Consider the following 17,335-nt stretch of genomic DNA (forward strand, 5'->3'; position numbering starts at 1 on the left):
CCTCAGCCAATCACATTCTACTCCCAATCCCATCCCTCCCTCAACTTGTTCAGTTCATTTCAGAGATGCCCTGAGATCAGCTGTAGAGCTGATGTGATTGGTACCCTCTTCTCCCCTTAGCCTAATTACAACTTGGGTATTATTATAACAACAGACATCAGAAAAGTTATTTGAAACTTATGAGTTACTTATTTCTCTAGTTTTCCATGTAAGATTGTCTGGCTGTGGTTGGCCATACGTGACTGAAGCCGTGGAAAGCGACAAATAACTGGGGAGCTGCTGTGTCCCCATTCCTCTTGTGCAGGCCAGCCTGAGGAAGTGGGGCATTCACACAAGCCCTGAGTTGGTTTTATTGTTTTGCAAATGGACTTTAGCCTTTGATGAGTGTCTGGACAAATGACTTAAGATCTGTTTTACCTGACTTAAGTGTAGGTTCCCTCCAGTTCTTGTCTTTCCTTAGCCTCTATTTGTCTCCTGGTTTTTTTGACCCCTCTATCACTAGTCCTTCTTCCTTTGTGGAATCACCTTCAGTGTCTTTTGTCTTAGCCAGTTATGTTGTGTAAGAAATACTCCCCCCAACACTAATGACTTAAAATAGCCACTTGTTCCCTTATGAGTTCTGTGCCTTAGTCCTCCAAAGCGGTTCACTAGTGTAGTTTTGGTTCATAATTTACTATGGGATTGGATTCAGTTGCTGGCTGGGACATTGCCAGTGTTAGATGTTCTACCCTAAAAGCAGCTATCTCCAGTAGCCAACAAGTCAGTGCTGGTGAATTGGCTGCCCTTGGTGTGGGTCTCTCCATGGGGCTGACACACAGGGAGGAGACCCAGCTGCTCACCGAGGAGGAAAGCACTGATTCACAATGGATGGGAGGGGATTGCTCAGGAAGGTAGCTCAGAGGAGGTGCTGGCACTGGAGGCCTCTTGGACACTGACAACCACACTGTTGAGTTCTTTGTGTCGGTTCCTTTACCTGGGGTTCTTGCTTGCCACACTTTCTCTTTATTCACCCAGTGGCTCTCAAGCTTACATTCAAGGCACTGAAGAAATAAAAAGAAAAACAATGTTGGTCCATTGCTCTCCCAGGATTTATCAGGAGGGGAGGATCACAATGTTCATGACTGGTGATGGAATTGTTGTAATGTGCCAGCCCTAGTGGAAGTGACGTTGCTCTGCATTCATGTACTTCCTACACATCGAAATCACCACTGAGTGGCTCTGGGAGGGCTATTTAACCTTTCTATCCCAGCTTCGATGTGTGTAAAGCTATGGTGAGAGTGAGGTCTCCTGTTGTCCTTTGAGGATTAAGTTTGATGATAGATTCCATTGCCTTCCAGGTTCTGGCTCTTCTTAGCTCTCTAGCGGTCATGATTTACAGCTAAGATCTGTAAGACGACAGGGTCCTCAGGAAGACTTTGTAGAAGATTTCAAACAACTTATTTTAACGTTAATTTATTTATGTAGAGGGACAGGAGTGCGCGTGCCTGTGTGGAGGTCAGAGGAAACTTTGCAGAAGTTAGTTCTCTCTTTCCACCATGTCAGCTCCAGGGATGGAGCGCAGGTCATCAGGCTAAGCTGAAAGTGCCAGCACCCAGGGAGCCGTCCTCCTGGTCCTGTGAAAGGAGAGCTCTCTATTTACCAGCCTGTGTTTAACAGTGAAATTTAGTGGGTACTTAGCAGTCTAACTTATTAGTGGGTTATTTTATTTTTGCTAGTTTGTTTTTTGTACAATAGCTAGATCCAGAGAATGTGCTTAGAGAACAGGAATTATCTGTAAACATAATGCTTTTTATTTGCATGGAGATCATTGGTTGCCCCTCTATGCTCAATTATCCATGTAGCTCTTTTATATTTTGAGCTGAGCGAGGGCAAGTTCCATTCTGTATCTGGCAGTTAGTATTGTGCTTGGTACTTTGAAGATAGCCAGTTGTTTAAAAAGATGACACAAGAGATGGAGCATCCATCTCTGACTGGGGGGGCAGAACCATGGAGACCATTGCTCTGTTTGGGGCGTGGCCTCTCTGCATAAGCAGGATTTCACCAGTGTTGGCTCCTAGCTCACAGTGGCTGTCATTTGCAGGATCAAAGATGATGCCAAAGAGCAGTAGGTGTGCTGTTAGTTCTTTATGCTTCATTTTAAAATTAACTTCATATCTCATTTTTAGTGTCTTACCTTATAATTGCCAGTCAGTGAGATATGGAAAATAGAAAAGACAAGGAACTTCTGGGAAGGGAGAGAAGCTGAAATTTGAATGGGAATAGATAGGTGACGTGAACAGAGACCAGCAGAAGAGGGAAGGAGCAGACGTACGTCGCACACTCACAGTTTGCTATGCAGAACAGACAAGTTGGAGATGAAATTCAGCAGGCTACCTTTGCTTCAGTTCAACATGTTGGTTGCACACCTACCGTGTGCTAGACTCTGGCTTAGATACTTATGAACCAAGTAGTAAGATGTAGACCCTGTCTTGAGGAACTCAGAGTCTGGTGGAGACATAGTGTACCTAATACTCGATCAGGCAGAACTGGAGTAGTAGTCCAAGAGGAAATTAAACTGTAGGAGTTTCCAGGAGAGAGAGAGCGAGCGAGCACAGCCATTGGGGGGTCAGGAAGGCCTGAATGAAACAGGATTTCAGCTGGGCCTTGGCTCGCTGCCTGGAGTCAGCCCCCTGGAGCTTTGTCAAGGGCCACAGATGGAGAGCAGAGAGCCAGGACTCAGGGGGCTTTGAAAACAAGATCCCCGGTGGAAAGATTGTTCACAGGACAGATTTCCAAAGGGTCCGGGTTCCTTCCGCTTCCGTCCATTAGTTGTCTTCCTGTGTCTACGGCTGGGTTTATTGTTGTCTCGACTTCGTCCTCCATTGCTGAAATTTATTCCTCCCTGTGGTCTTTTCTTGGGCCGACACTTATTGTTGTAGTTTTTAATTGACTGATTGATTCTTTCAATTACAGAACTTCTGCTTGGTTCATTTCCAGCGTGTCAATTCCCTTGATGACTTTCTTTCCTCTGTCTTTGGACTTCCTCTCCCAGCTGACTCTTTCACTCATTTTGGAGACTGTCTTGTGGGGGACTAGACTTCTTTAGTGCATCTATGTATTTAAGTCATCTGTCTAGTCATTAATTCTTGTAGAAAAAGAAGGACTGCGAATTCACCATGGACATTTCAGCTGTCTTGGTAGTTTGGGGTTTCATTATGGGGTGTTGGTAGTTTGGGAATGAGTCATGGAGGAGACAGCTCTTTGGGGGACTCCCAGAAAGCAAAAGAACCAAATAAAATTAGAGTGGGTGGGTGGGGAGTTAAAACTAGGAGACACATTCCGCCCTACAGACTTTCAAGGCACCACAAAGAGACACAGAGATTACGAGACAACAACCCTCCTTCTGTGAAACCACTGGGCTCCCATTTGTGGTCTCTTTAAGTTACACACAACCTAAAGGGACCATAAGTGCACACAAGCTAACCCTCAGCATGGGAAGAACAGGCAGCAGATCCTGTGGAGGAGGGCTTTCCTATCGTAAGACCAAAGAATATGCTGTTGGGTTCCCACAAATGGGACCTAGTTCTATTTGTAGCTCTCATGGTGTGACAGGCTATGCCCCTAATTTTCTGAAAAGAAGCAGATGGGGTTCTGATGGATTTTGCAAAGGGCATTCGGTCCACAGTCCATCTTCTTGGAAGTTGTGGTGGTTTTCTTTCATGTATGTAACTAGGAGATGATGACTGTGGGATGAGAATTGTTTGAGATGTTTGACATCGAAGTGTGGGAGAATGGAGGCAAGGGTAGCTTGTCCTGCGAAGCCTCACCTGGGTCTTAGCTTCAATTATGTTTCTGAGCTTTGAGAATGAGCAAGTGTTTGGTAACAGTATTGTTTTATTCTCTTGAACCATATGACTTATATCCTTCCAAAGGAAGAGCCAGTCCCTCCAGGTCCAAGCATTCAGAGCAGATAGCCACCCTGATAAAGTGCGACTTCTCTTGAGGTAACATGCAGGCATGTAGTGCTTAAGAATGGCTATTGGCACCAAGTCCAATATTCCTTACCTCTTAATAAGCAATAGCTGTCGTAGTACTAGGAGCCCGCACCACTACCTGTGGCCAGTGAGCTTTCCACTGTTCGTGGGAAAGCAGGTAATTCAGCTCTCCACGTCCAGTAATACTTAGAGCAAACAGTTCTGCAATTGCTCCTAAGCTTGAAAGCAGCACTCGCACACACAGCTACGTAGAGACTGGGTTTAGAAGACCGTCTCCCTTTTGTTTATCTCCCTCTCTTCTACATGTCATAACCCTTCTATCTACCTGTCCCTCCTTTCTCTTCCTTTCTCCTCCCATAATCCTTCTCTCTGCCCTCCCTGTTCCTCTTCACTTCCCCTTACACCACCCCCCGCAACCCCCCCCCCCCCCCCCAGTCTCAGGGCAATCATACAAAGCAAATGGGTGTTTGTATCTTGTCAAGTGGACTCTGGATTCCCAAACCTGTGCACAAAATTTGGGGGCTATCTACAGTTGTTAACCTTTTTGGTAAGAGGTGTTATAACTTTCTTTAGTTAATTTGTTTGTTTATGTATTTATTATGTGCACACCCATGTCCGTGTCCGTGTGTGTGTGTGTGTGTGTGTGTGTGTGTGTGTGTGTTTGTCCATGTAAGGGTATGCACATGTACATGTTCCACAAATGCTGAGGTGGAAGTTTGTTCTCTCCTTCCACTATGTGGGCCCTAGGACTCAAACCCAGGTCTGTTGAGCTTAGCTGCAAGTGTCCTTACCCACTGAGCCGTACTGTGGGCTTCAATAAATTTTCTGGTTTCACAAAAAGTTCTGTACCTAAAGATGAAAAGTTAAGAAGCCCTGGTCTAACTCATCACAGGGCTCATCCACTTGAAAGCTGACTAACTGGAAACGTCTCAGAAACGCTGGAGCCACAGAGCTTCATGGGGCTCAGGCCATAGCAGTGGCCAAGCCCAGGAATGTGGCTGCCCTTCAGGGCTACTGGAGTCAGTCTCGACCCTATTCGGCCACCTCTTCTCAAGGTACAGGCTGGTGACAAGAGGCTAAGGCTGCTGTTTGTTCAACCAACAAAGTAAAATGGGGGGAAAAGGAGAGAGATGAAGAGGCTGAAAGAAATATCTCAGCAAAATGTTCCTGGCTATGCTCATGGCCCGAGGAATAAAGGCTTATGTTGGAAAGAGCAAACCTTGAAAGTCACTCCTGGAAAGTCATCACTGTGGCTGCCCATTGGGGGGTCATGCTCCATTGTAATCAAATTGGGATGTTGGGGATATTACTCAATTTTCCGTTATGATAGTAGTTTCTTGGTGTAATCAACTCCCAAGGAGAGAACTTTTGTCTGATAGCTCTGGAGGCTCCTCCAGGGTGTCGTCGGTGGCCGTGGTGAAGCCACCCTTCACAGTTCATGGTAGACCAAAGCCGCTCACCTTGGGTTCAGAAAGTCAAAAAGAGAAAGGAGATGAGACTGAGCCCCATAATCTTTGAAGGACATGTACTCACTGACTCCAAACGTCCACTAGGCTGCACCTGGTTTCACCACCTTCCAGTGGGTACAGCAGCATAGGCACACTGGAAGATGCATGGGATCCACACCGTGGCTGGGCTCCTTTTAAGCTTTTTCCACTTATGGAACCTCTTTACTCAAGAAAATCCTGTGTGACCCTTGGGTATATAGGTATATAAAATAGGTGTACAAAGCAAATATTTACTATAATAAGTCATAAGTGGATTTAGAACAGTTCTTTAGTATATATGGAATTTTACCATTTGTTAAAGACAAAAGCAAACATAGAGGTAAGCAGATGGTGCACTTATTTTTACATAAAGCATTCATCTTGGACAGATAGTGGATACTGCAGGGTATAGTGTGTTTCCGGTGTTTTCAGAGTGGATTAATAGTTTGGTTTTAGAACCATCAGAGCTAAGAATGCTGTTTTGCATGAATATATACTACAGTATGGCAAGAGTATGTTTAGTGCCTTGGCAGAAATTGTTGGAAATTCTGTCCTAATCCCAAGTCAAAATCATCTAATATTTTTTCTTAAGTGAAACGTAAGTCAGAAACTCCAACGGCAATTTTTAAAATCAAGCATTCTAACACAGTAGACTCCAAAGACATACTAATTTGATACATGATGAAGAATGATATCCAAAATGACATCATTTTAGAATGATACTAAAAACCTTGGATTTCTGTAATTAGACTATTCCATTTCTAGTAGAGCAGGAAATGTACGGACACTGAAAACACTGCAGCCCGTGACACACAGTGGTCCTGAAGGGTGGGCTGAGGGGTTTGGGCTTTCATGGCTGGCGGTGCATGGTCTAGCGGTCCGTAAGTGCAATGAGTTCAGAGCCAAAGCCACAGTAAAGTTGCTCAGTGCAGCCCTGCATGAACTCTGCCAGAAGCCCCTCTGATACAGTGTAGGTTTGATTTTGAATTACTTTCTGTCCGTTGTGTGTCCAGAAGCCTCTTCCTGTGACCTGACTCGCCACGATTCCCACATTCAGTTGTGTGACTTACAGCCGAAGATTTTGCCAAAGCATACCCCAAGGCGTACGTTTACTTTGTCTTTTATTTCAGTGTTTCTCCAAAGAAGAAACTTGATAGTGACGAGCCTGGAGCATTAAGAGAGAACTTGATATCTCTATCCTCTGAGGTTGTGTAAAAATAGGGTTGGAAAGTCTATAAAATACCAGCCAGCTGAACAAAAGTGGTGTATAATGCATTTGTGCCAAGATAACTTATGTAGGCTGGATTAAGAGATTAACTAGGTGGCTCTAAAGAGAAGGCTCAGTGGTTAAGGGTGCGGACTGCTCTAGAAGAGGTTCAGAGACTGGTTCCTAGCATTTGTAGCAGGTGTCTCACAACCACTTGTAAATTCCAGCTACGTGGGATCAGGCACCCTCTTCTGGCCTCAATGGGTACTGCATTCATGTCTACATACCTACTCCCCTAATACATACATATACAAACAATTTTAAAAGTAGTAACAAAAATAAATTTAAAAAATCTGTCTGTAGCCGGGCGTGGTGGTGCACACCTTTAATCCCAGCACTCGGGAGACAGAGACAGGAGGATTTCTGAGTTCGAGGTCAGCTTGGTCTACAAAGTGAGTTCTAGGATAGCCAGGGCTATACAGAGAAACCCTGTCTTGAAAAACAAAACAACAATATATATATATATATATATATATATATATATATATATATATATATATATATATATATGTTTGTATAAAAATAAACAAATAGTCTGTCTTTACAGACTATTGCTGTTCCAGGTCTATGGACCATTGGGGCTTCTTCGGATTACAGGAGCTGGAGATCACTGGGTGGGCTAAGTACTGACACCTTGAGCTTATGAAGCTGCTTTCACAGTTACAAATGAAGGCAAGTCCTCAGGGAGAAAGCTGTGGCTGTTGAGAAGTCACACGGGGTGCATGAGACAAGTTGGGATGGCTGGGAAGCGGGGTTGGAGCCATGAGGGAGGCATTGGCTGGTGAGTCAAAGGAGACACTCGTGGCCGGATGCTGAGGCTTCGAGAGCACAGACAGAGCTGCCCACCGAGAGGCAGGAAGCTGTGCTACGTAGATGGCACAGAAAGGGTGGTTTCTGAAACGAGTAGAGAGATAGGCAGCAGGATTCACACAGGGTTGTGTGTGTGTGGGGGGGGGGGGGGTAAGGGTGACTCAGGTTTCTGCTCTGTAGCCTTAGAGGGATCTTGGTGTTGACGTGTTCCCAGGAAGTGAAATCCAGAAAAGAAAAAGGCACCGAGATGAGATAAATAGGTAATCACATTTCCTCTGAGCGGGTGTCGCGAGCATCAGCGTGCATCATCGCAGAGGGGGTAAAAAGGGTGACGCTGTTCTCATCTGCTTCCATGCTGGGCCCTCCGTGGGTGGGTGTTGGGGTAGGACAGGCAGGGGAACACGGGTGAAAATGATAACATTGCTTCCCTTAAAACAGTCAAATAGGGACCCCTCTGCCTAACCATTGCAATCAAGAATAGTATAAAACAGCAAAGTTGACAGCCATCTATCGAGCAAAGCCACTTAGATTATTCAGCTCTCTGTCCCTAATGAAGAAACACAAACTGCATGTTTCATGTACATCTGTGTACTGAATCAGTCTTTCCAAATCAGTGTTGTTCCATGGATATGTATGTGATTCATGCTCTACATACCATACCCTGCAGGAGAAATTGTGAGTTTAAAAAGCAATCTTGACCCCAAATCAAGTCCATCATGGCTCTCTAAAGTCATGTTATGAGTCTGGGCTCTGCCCAATTTATGAATGACTTGACCCTGGGTGAGCTGTATCTGTCTTTGGTCTGACCTTCCAGATCTTTAAAATGAAAATATAATACTTACCCACTGCGTGGCTGGAGGGATTCTCTGAGTTCACATTTATCGAGCACTTAGAGCAGTGCCTGTCACTTCACAAGTGCCGAGGAAGTATCAGCTATTATTGTCCTTGTTCTTCTGTGGACTGCTCCATGATTAAGTACATAATTTACCAAGTGCCCGTGATAGGGATGACAGGAGCCAAGGAGAGAGCTTCTATATACCCAGGCATGGAAAGAACACAGAGAGACAGAGATTGTGTTGGTCTCAGAGGTCCATCCAGTACAGGCTGGGTGCCTGCCAAAGACTAAGGACTATGGGTTGGTCTTAATATTTCTTCATATCAGAAACACCTGTTTGGTGGTCTATAGTATAGGAGTGATCTAATTTTACTTTTTTCTATGCGTACATATGGGCTCAAAAAATAACATTTCTTAAAATGTATACATCTAGGCCAGACCTGTATTGAACCATTGCTCCCTTGGAAAGCCATGTGTGCAGGTGACAGTGAACCCAGGGTATGGGACTCATTTCTATGAATTTCTAGAATCTTTTTCTATGAATCCCAGCTGTACACTTTTGGGCGAGACTTTTTAATCTTGTAGTTGTTTGTTTTTCAAATGGGAGTAATGGTTGTATTAACCTCTGTGGTTATGCTTAGGACTAAATTATTATTTCTAAAGTACTTAGAACAGTACCCAGCCCATAGCAATCACTGATGGTGCTCCTGAGTTTTCTATTCATATCAGGGCACCATGGGCAGACGGGTCGCTGGCTCCCATGCAGTGGGCCCTATTTTCACTATTATGACCATGTTCCACAGAATTCTTATCCCACAGCCTCCTGCCTTCCAGAACTCAGTCTTGGAACTGTTAAAGGATATTATTGTTCCTTTTTTATTAGTCTAGGTGTTGTGCCTCCAGGCACATACCACTTGGGTATCTGGTACCTGTGGAGGCCCGGATCCTCCTGGAACTGGAGTTACAGATGGTTGTGGGCTGTCATGTGGGTATTGAACTGTGGTCTTCTGGGAGAATAGTGTTCTTAACCACCAAGCCATCTCTTAGGCAAGAAGATATTTTTTTTTGAAATTTTTTTTATTGGGTATTATTTCATTTACATTTCCAATGCTATCCCAAAAGTCCCCCACACGCTCCACCACCCACTCCCCCACCCACCCACTCCCACTTCTTGGCCCTGTCGATCCCCTGTACTGAGGCATATAGAGTTTGCACAACCAATGGGCCTCTCTTTCCACTGATGGACGACTAGGCCATCTTCTGATTCATATGCAGCTAGAGACACGAACTCGGGGGGGGGGGGTGTACTGATTAGTTCATATTGTTGTTCCACCTATAGGATTGCAGATCCCTTTAGCTCCTTGGTTACTTTCTCTAGCTCCTCCATTGGGAGCCCTGTGATCCATCCAATAGCTGACTGTGAGCATCCACTTCTGTGTTCGCTAGGCCCCGGCATAGTCTCACAAGACACAGCTCTATCTGGGTCCTTTCAGCAAAATCTTGCTAGTGTATGCAATGGTGTCAGCGTTTGGAGGCTGATTATGGGATGGATCCCCGGATATGGCAGTCTCTAGATGGTCCATCCTTTCTTCACAGCTCCAAACTTTGTCTCTGTAACTCCTTCCATAGGTGTTTTGTTCCCAATTCTAAGAAGGGGCAAAGTGTCCTCACTTTAGTCTTCATTCTTCTTGAGTTTCATGTGTTTAGCAAATTGTATCTTATATCTTGGGTATCCTAAGTTTCTGGGCTAATATCCACTTATCAGTGAGTACATATTGTGTGAGTTCTTTTGTGAATGGGTTACCTCACTCAGGATGATGCCCTCCAGGTCCATCCATTGGCCTAGGAATTTCGTAAATTCATTCTTTTTAATAGCTGAGTAGTACTCCATTGTGTAAATGTACCACATTTTCTGTATCCATTCCTCTGTTGAGGGGCATCTGGGTTCTTTCCAGCTTCTGGCTATTATAAATAAGGCTGCTATGAACATAGTGGAGCACGTGTCCTTCATACTGGTTGGAACATCTTCTGAATATATGCCCAGGAGAGATATTGCTGGATCTTCCGGTAGTACTATGTCCAATTTTCTGAGGAACCGCCAGACTGATTTCCAGAGTGGTTGTACAAGCTTGCAATTCCACCAACAGTGGAGGAGTGTTCCTCTTTCTCCACATCCTCGCCAGCATCTGCTGTCACTTGAATTTTTGATCTTAGCCACTCTGACTGGTGTGAGGTGGAATCTCAGGGTTGTTTTGATTTGCATTTCCCTGATGATTAAGGATGTTGAACATTTTTTCAGGTGCTTCTCTGCCATTCAGTATTCTTCAGGTGATAATTCTTTGTTTAGTTCTGAGCCCCACTTTTAATGGGGTTATTTGGTTTTCTAGAGTCCACCTTCTTGAGTTCTTTATATATATTGGATATTAGTTCCCTATCTGATTTAGGATAGGTAAAGATCCTTTCCCAATCTGTTGGTGGTTTTTTTGTCTTATTGATGGTGTCTTTAGGCAAGAAGATTTTTATGTGGAAGAAGTAAGATCTGTCAATTCTTTAATACATGTTCAAAGAGCAAACAAAATGAAGGTTTAGAGGAGGCATAAGAAACTAAGATGCTTTCTTCAATGTATACATGCTATTTGGATGATAATGTGGATACTTTGGATGGTATATTGGGTAATATATACATACTGTTATATACAGGTAGGATACAGGTAGGACTTTTTGTCACATAGATGATATTTGTAAGCAAGTGATTTCTCTTAACAATGAATGCTTACTCCTGTGTTGTGTGGATGTGTGTAGTGTCCATGTGATCCCGCACATGCGTGTGCCTGTGTTTATAAAATACAAGACTGCGTTCAGGTTTGATCTTTTCCCACTGTGGTTGCCTGGCTGTGCGTATGGAAATGATCGAGGCTGGCTGTATTACCGATGCTTTAAGCAGATCCGTGCCTCTGTGCTCCTAGGCCACCTGATATTTCACTCTATTCGGCATCTGCTGTGTTAACTGTGGTTCCATTCTGAGCTCGGGTATGCGGGACTTGCTCCCTGTCATCATGAGACGGTGGCTTCTTTTCATCTTTGCTGATAGCCAAAGGGTGTTGCTGAGAAGATGCAGCTTCGGAATTTGACCTCTGAGGGGGAGCTGTGCAAATAAATTCGGATGGTACAGGGGCTGCGTTATCCTCCAGCATGCACACGATTAAAATTAGGCACGGGTGTCTTTCATTTGGAATAAAACTTAAAAGGGACATAGATACAAGCCAGAAGAACACTTTTTCATTTAAAGTCCAAATTGCAGAATTTATAAAAGTTAGCAATTATAGTACCTCAAGCACTTAGTTCTCCTGTCTCTGGTTAACTAAGTACACAGATAGCAGAGGATACTTGTGGTTCTAAGCCTTGGTGGCTCTGTAGATGAGTTTTGCCAATAAAACTCACCCGCAAAACTAAAGCCCTGGGCAAGTTGCAGAGGCCACTCCTTCCCTCATTCTACCCTTAGTTGACCTCCGACCTTCCAGGTTACATATGCCATTTTGTTTTCTCTGACTTGATATTCTTTCCCTTGGCCACAGAATATAGGCCAACAGCCAAGAGTTGGGGTTCAAGCTGTCTTCTCTTATTTCAACCACACTGGAATGTTGGACTCATCAAACTTCTTATTAACTACCCTTCTTTAATCTGAAACCAGGTTTTTCATGATGTATCTGGCGGGTCTGATTGACCAGTCTACAAATATTTATGCATTTTCATTTATCATTTATGTACGAGACAGAGGACAACCTTGGGGAGTTGGTTCTCTCCTTCCACAGTTATGTAGGTTCTAGGACTCGAACTTGGGTCATCAAGCTTGCAAGGCAAGTGTTCTAACCTGCCCATACTTCTCACCAGACCCTACTCATAGATTCTGATATCTTAATGCCAGCCATATTGTACATATTGTATTAGCTAGCTGTGCTGTATGAGAAGCCATCTCAAACCTCTAATCTTTTATGTTGTGTGTATTTGTGGGGGCAATGTCTATTCCAGGGTGGTGTCAGATTGAGTATATAGTCAAGGATGATTTCCAAACTCTGATCCTCTTGCCTCAACCTCCTGAGTTTGAACACTAGGATTACCGGTATTTGTGTGGCACTAGGGAATCAGACCTGGAGCTTTGCCTATGCTAAGTGAACAGTCTACCAACTACATTATATGCCCAGCTCCACACGTCAGGACTTGAAGTAGCAATCACTTTCTTACTAGAGCTCACGCATCTCCACAGCTGGGAACTGGCTGGTTGAAATGGGGGTCAGGTAAGTGACTGCTCCTCCCAGCGACATTCACTCATCTCCCTAGGGCTAGCAGAGTTGGATGGCTTGGCTTGGCTTGGCTCAGCCTATCTTGCCCTGCCTTTGATTCGTGTGGCTACGCTCCTTCCTCTGGGATCAAGAGACCGACTAGCCTAGCACATCCTTCTTATGTGACAAGAAAACTGTGAGAACATAAAGCCCATCTTAGCTAACACATTTCAAGATGCTATTATGTTGAGAAGCTAACATGCACTGCCTAGGTGAAGTTACACGGCCAAACTGGAGGCGCTGAGCGCTCGTATGGCAAAAGGCACAGCTAGAGGGTGTGATGGCTTATATCCATGTAGTTTGAATAGACTAAGCCTCACCTAGGAAAGGAGCCTCTGGATGTGCTTGTGAGGAATTCTGAGTAGGCAAAATAATTCACTAAATATGGGCAGCACCATCCCCCACTGGGTTGGGGGCCTGGACTACCTTAAAAGGAGAAAGCCAGCAGAATGCTAGCTCATCTCTCCCTGCTTCACGAGTGTGGTGTGCTCATCTGCCTCACACTCTAACCACCATGCCTTCTCCACCCTGACGGGCTTCCCTCGAACTGTAACTGTCTCTTGAGTGGCGTGTGTCAGGATATTCTATCGCAGCAATAGCAAGTCACAACTGGTACACAGAGAGGAAGCTAATCAGAGTCAGCAATGGGTCTGGGGTCTGACCTCAGGTGGCAATGGAGGGGACTTAGATGTCAGTCTCCTCATCTATAAAAGGACACCGTTGAACTTGGGCTTCATGTTAACTCAAAACATCGTCAAGATGGAGGACTGCCCTGCAGAACTGGCATGAAGGTGACACCGGTTGCTTTCGTCATCTGAGCTTGGGGGGGGGGGTCTGGGGGGGAGGAGCAGAGCCGTGGGCCTTTCACTTGGAAGACTTCTGTAGTCTTCGAGAGAGTTGACTTCCTTTCCAGTTACCACTGCTTGCTCTCAAGGCGCTGCTCCCAGATGGCTGTGATTGGTTTAGACCAGGGGCCGAGCATGAAGAGCAAACACGGTTCATCCCTGTTTCCTACCTGCTCCTGTCTGTTGAGAATGGTTTTGTTCAACCAGAAGAACCTGTTTCATCTTCCTGTTAGGCTTCAAGTTCAAGGGTACTCCCCGCACTGATTTTACCTGTCGAGTGTAATGTGAGTTAAACTGGATCGAAGTCGCTTTGACTGTAATAGCAGGACAATTACCTCACAATTTACCAGTCGTTGCACGGGGCCGGGCCGTTTTCCCAGAGGCGTTCCTTCCTCTTCATTTTATTATACCCAGAGGTAAATGTCTTCTTCCTAGCTCCCTTCTAGCCTCTGCCGCTGACAAGCAGTGCTCCGTCTGGGCTGCGAGTGTCATTTCTGCAAACAGAAGCTTTAGTGAAGTGAGGGATGCACACCCTCTCTGCCCCCATCTCCATCCAGTCCCAAGCGATCTACACCCTCACTCTGCCTCTCCCTCCCTCCCCCATTCTGTCCTAGCATGTCCTCCCTGTGGCATCCTTGCTATGGATAGTCTTCTAGTTCTGAGCCTTTTTGTGAGGCTCACTGGTCTTTTGGCCTGGGGTTCAGTTGTTTCTATAAGCTGAGGGGAGCACCGATCTGGCCAGCAGACGTATGTGTCAAGTACAGAGTGGTGTCCCTTCCTCTGGCAGCCATTAAAAGGTCCCTTTGTTCCCCACCAGCCCCTCCTGGTCCAGGATGTCGCCCACACCCGGTGATGGAAATCCCCCATCACAGCAGACACTCAACAGCTTAGGGAGTTCGCTCTGACTGCCACCTCGCCAGTGGGAACCTGGCCTTTTCTGGGCTCAAAGGAAGTAGTTTATGGGGATGGAGTTTATCTCTGTGAACTTTTGCTTTGCCACCCTCCCCATGCTTTCCCTCCTCAGCTCTTCTGATGATGGTTTTCAAGTACCTTTTAAAAAAATAAGGAAATTGGAGTCGTATTCGTGAGTATGTGTTCACAGTGGGAACTGCTTTGCACCCCTGAACAGTTATGGGTCACCAAGCAGGCAGGGCTCGTTTTCAAATAGCAGAGAACACATGTGCCTTGTGTATGCCCCATCTTCGGAAAGATGGTGTCCAGTGAGGGCCAGGCGGCTGCCTCTTCCTCTCTCTCTGCATGTTTCCAGCCTCTTGGCTCTCCCTTCTCACCCCACCCTTTGTTCCTGCAGGGCTGGGCTGAGTAATTTGCTCTCAAGCAGTTTGGTGAGGTTTAGGCTCCAGGCAGTGTGCATCCAGTGATGGAGAAGCCCCACCGTAGGCTCATTCTTGCTGCTTTGCAATTGTCATATCTCCCCCAGCCCAGGCTCTATTCATCACCAGGGCCTTGGTAACAAGACAGAACCCATGCTCACCAAGACCCTACTCTCTTGCCTAGATGAGTATTTTATCCATTTCAGCCAAACAAACCCAGGACATTCCTGGGGGGTCCGTGCAATGTCTCTGATGTCTAGTTACATTTGAGACATGGGTAGGGAAGCAGAAGGGCAAAAACTAGGGATTAGGAACAAGAGAGAGAGAGAGAGAGAGACAGAGACAGAGAGACAGAGAAGAGGGGAGAAAAAAATGGCTGTGGAGAAATCTGTCAACTTCTTTTTCTTTCTTTTCTTTCTTATTTTTAACTATACTTATTTATTATTAAATAGTTAGCACATTTACTTTGGTTTAAAAACCCAAAAAATATAGCATATTAACATTTTTTGGGTGTGTTGTTGTTGTTATTTTGTACTTTCAAAACAGGGTTTCTCTGTGTAGCTCTGGCTGTCATGGAACTCACTCTGTAGACCAGGCTGGCCCAGAACTCAGAGATCTACCTTCCTCTGCCTCCTGAGTGCTGAGATTAAAGGGGTGCATTACTACTGCCCGGCTCATGTTTAAAAACCTTTTTAAATAAATTTCAAAACCTTCTTTCCCATCTTATTCTCCACCTACTTAGCTTCCATCTTGGTGTGCCCTGGAAGCGTGGGATACTAGATAGTTTCCTTTACGGTGATAAAACACCATGACCACAACCGAGAGAAGAAAAAGTCTACCGGGACTTACGCTTGCAGAGGGTCAGAGTCGATCCTGGCTTAGAGTCATGGCAGCAGAGACAGCTGAGAGCTAAAGATCACTTCTTGAGTGATCTTTATAGGCAGGAAGATAGGGGGTACTCAGGGAATGGTGTGTGCTTTTGAAATCTCAATGTCATGTCTTTCCCTGGCCACCAGGGGCAGACTTCTTCCAGCAAGACCACAGCTCCTTAGCCCCAAGCAGTTCCACCAACCGGAAGGAAATCAAGTATTCAAACGTCCAAGCCTATGGATGGCGTTCTCATTCAAACCACCAGACCATGTTTCTGTCTTTCCATGTAACCTTTCCGGCACTTCCTTAGGCTTATCACGTCCGGGTGTACATAAATAGAAGCTTTTGGTTTGTGCCATTCAATTCCTCATCCCTGCATCTCTATTCTGGCATGCGCACTTCCCTTTATTCTCTTCTCTGTAGTCTTGGAGCTTTGGTCCAGCAGTGGTCAGTGGTCACATGACTCGCTTATACCTGGTGCCCCAATGTGCTCACATGTGGCTTGTCCTTTTTCCACAGAGGAGGTGGAGAGTGAAAAATGGTACCTGTCTACAGAGTTTCCTTCAGCTACCATCAAGACAGAGCCAATCACAGAGGAGCAGCCCCCAGGACTTGTCCCTTCTGTCACTCTGACCATCACAGCCATTTCCACTCCTTTTGAAAAAGAAGAGTCCCCTCTGGATATGAATGCTGGGGTATATCCAGTTTTCTTCCTTATAAATATAAGTATCAAAAGGTAGAGATCTTTGGTCTCCAATAAGGCATTTATCCTAGGAGATACATGATTTTGAGGGAGAATAGCTGTATATGTATGCATGCATTCGTGTGTGTATATACACGAGTGTATCAAGGATATGTTAATTGTTATCAGCATCGATTGTGACAAATTTCAAAGGCATTGTGTAGAAAACGCAGTAGCAAAGCTGATTACTTTTTTTTCCTATAATTGCCTCAATGAAATTAAAATCACGGATGAATAACCACAGTCAAAGGAGAAACGTTGTTCATGGCCTTGACTTTTACTCCGGAGGGGGAGGAATGATGGGGGTGATGGTAGAGGCCACAGCATTTGGTGCCATTGTGACGATGCATGCTGGTTCCACATAGACGTTTCCTTTCCTAGTCTCCGCTGAGTCCTCCTCTCCCACCTGCCGATCCACATGTGCTATGTCACTGGAGGAGATGGCAGGAAGGAAGGAGTCTCCTCCTTGCTTAACTTAAGCCCATGGCTGTGGAAGGCAGAGTGTAACATCACCCCACCTCTCCCTGGGTGTGTTCGGTGTCTGATGGTTGACAGCCCAGAATCATGCTTGCATAGCTTCTAGTTCAGAGCCTCACTTGTGTGGCTCCAGACATATCCATGTAGTCACATGTCCCATCAGCAAGACGCAGAGTCTGTCTGGTCCTGAAAAGGTAACATTGGGAGAGGCACAAACACGTTGCAGTCTCCTCATTAGGGAGATGTGGGTTGCTGTTGATCTTAAGATTCCTTTCTCAAAACCTCTCTGGGTCCTGGGAGGGCTTTCAAGGTCTGTATTAGTTTTCTTGCTCCACAAGATTCTGACTCACTTGACTT

General features: G+C 45.3%; 1 protein-coding gene across 2 annotated transcripts in view; it reads left to right on the forward strand.

The window, feature by feature from the left end:
- Nucleotides 1–17,335, forward strand: part of Creb3l2 (cAMP responsive element binding protein 3 like 2) — a 116,518-nt gene that overhangs the window by 63,891 nt on the left and 35,292 nt on the right. For both annotated transcript variants that reach the window (XM_029478328.2, XM_021164591.3), the window contains exon 3: nucleotides 16,279–16,454. In XM_029478328.2, coding sequence (XP_029334188.1) covers nucleotides 16,279–16,454 — 176 coding nt within the window. The remainder of the gene's footprint in view (nucleotides 1–16,278; nucleotides 16,455–17,335) is intronic.

The sequence above is a fragment of the Mus caroli genome, unplaced genomic scaffold, assembly GCF_978045245.1.
Source record: "Mus caroli unplaced genomic scaffold, Mus_caroli_1 scaffold_7, whole genome shotgun sequence".
Classification (NCBI taxonomy): Eukaryota; Metazoa; Chordata; class Mammalia; order Rodentia; family Muridae; genus Mus; species Mus caroli.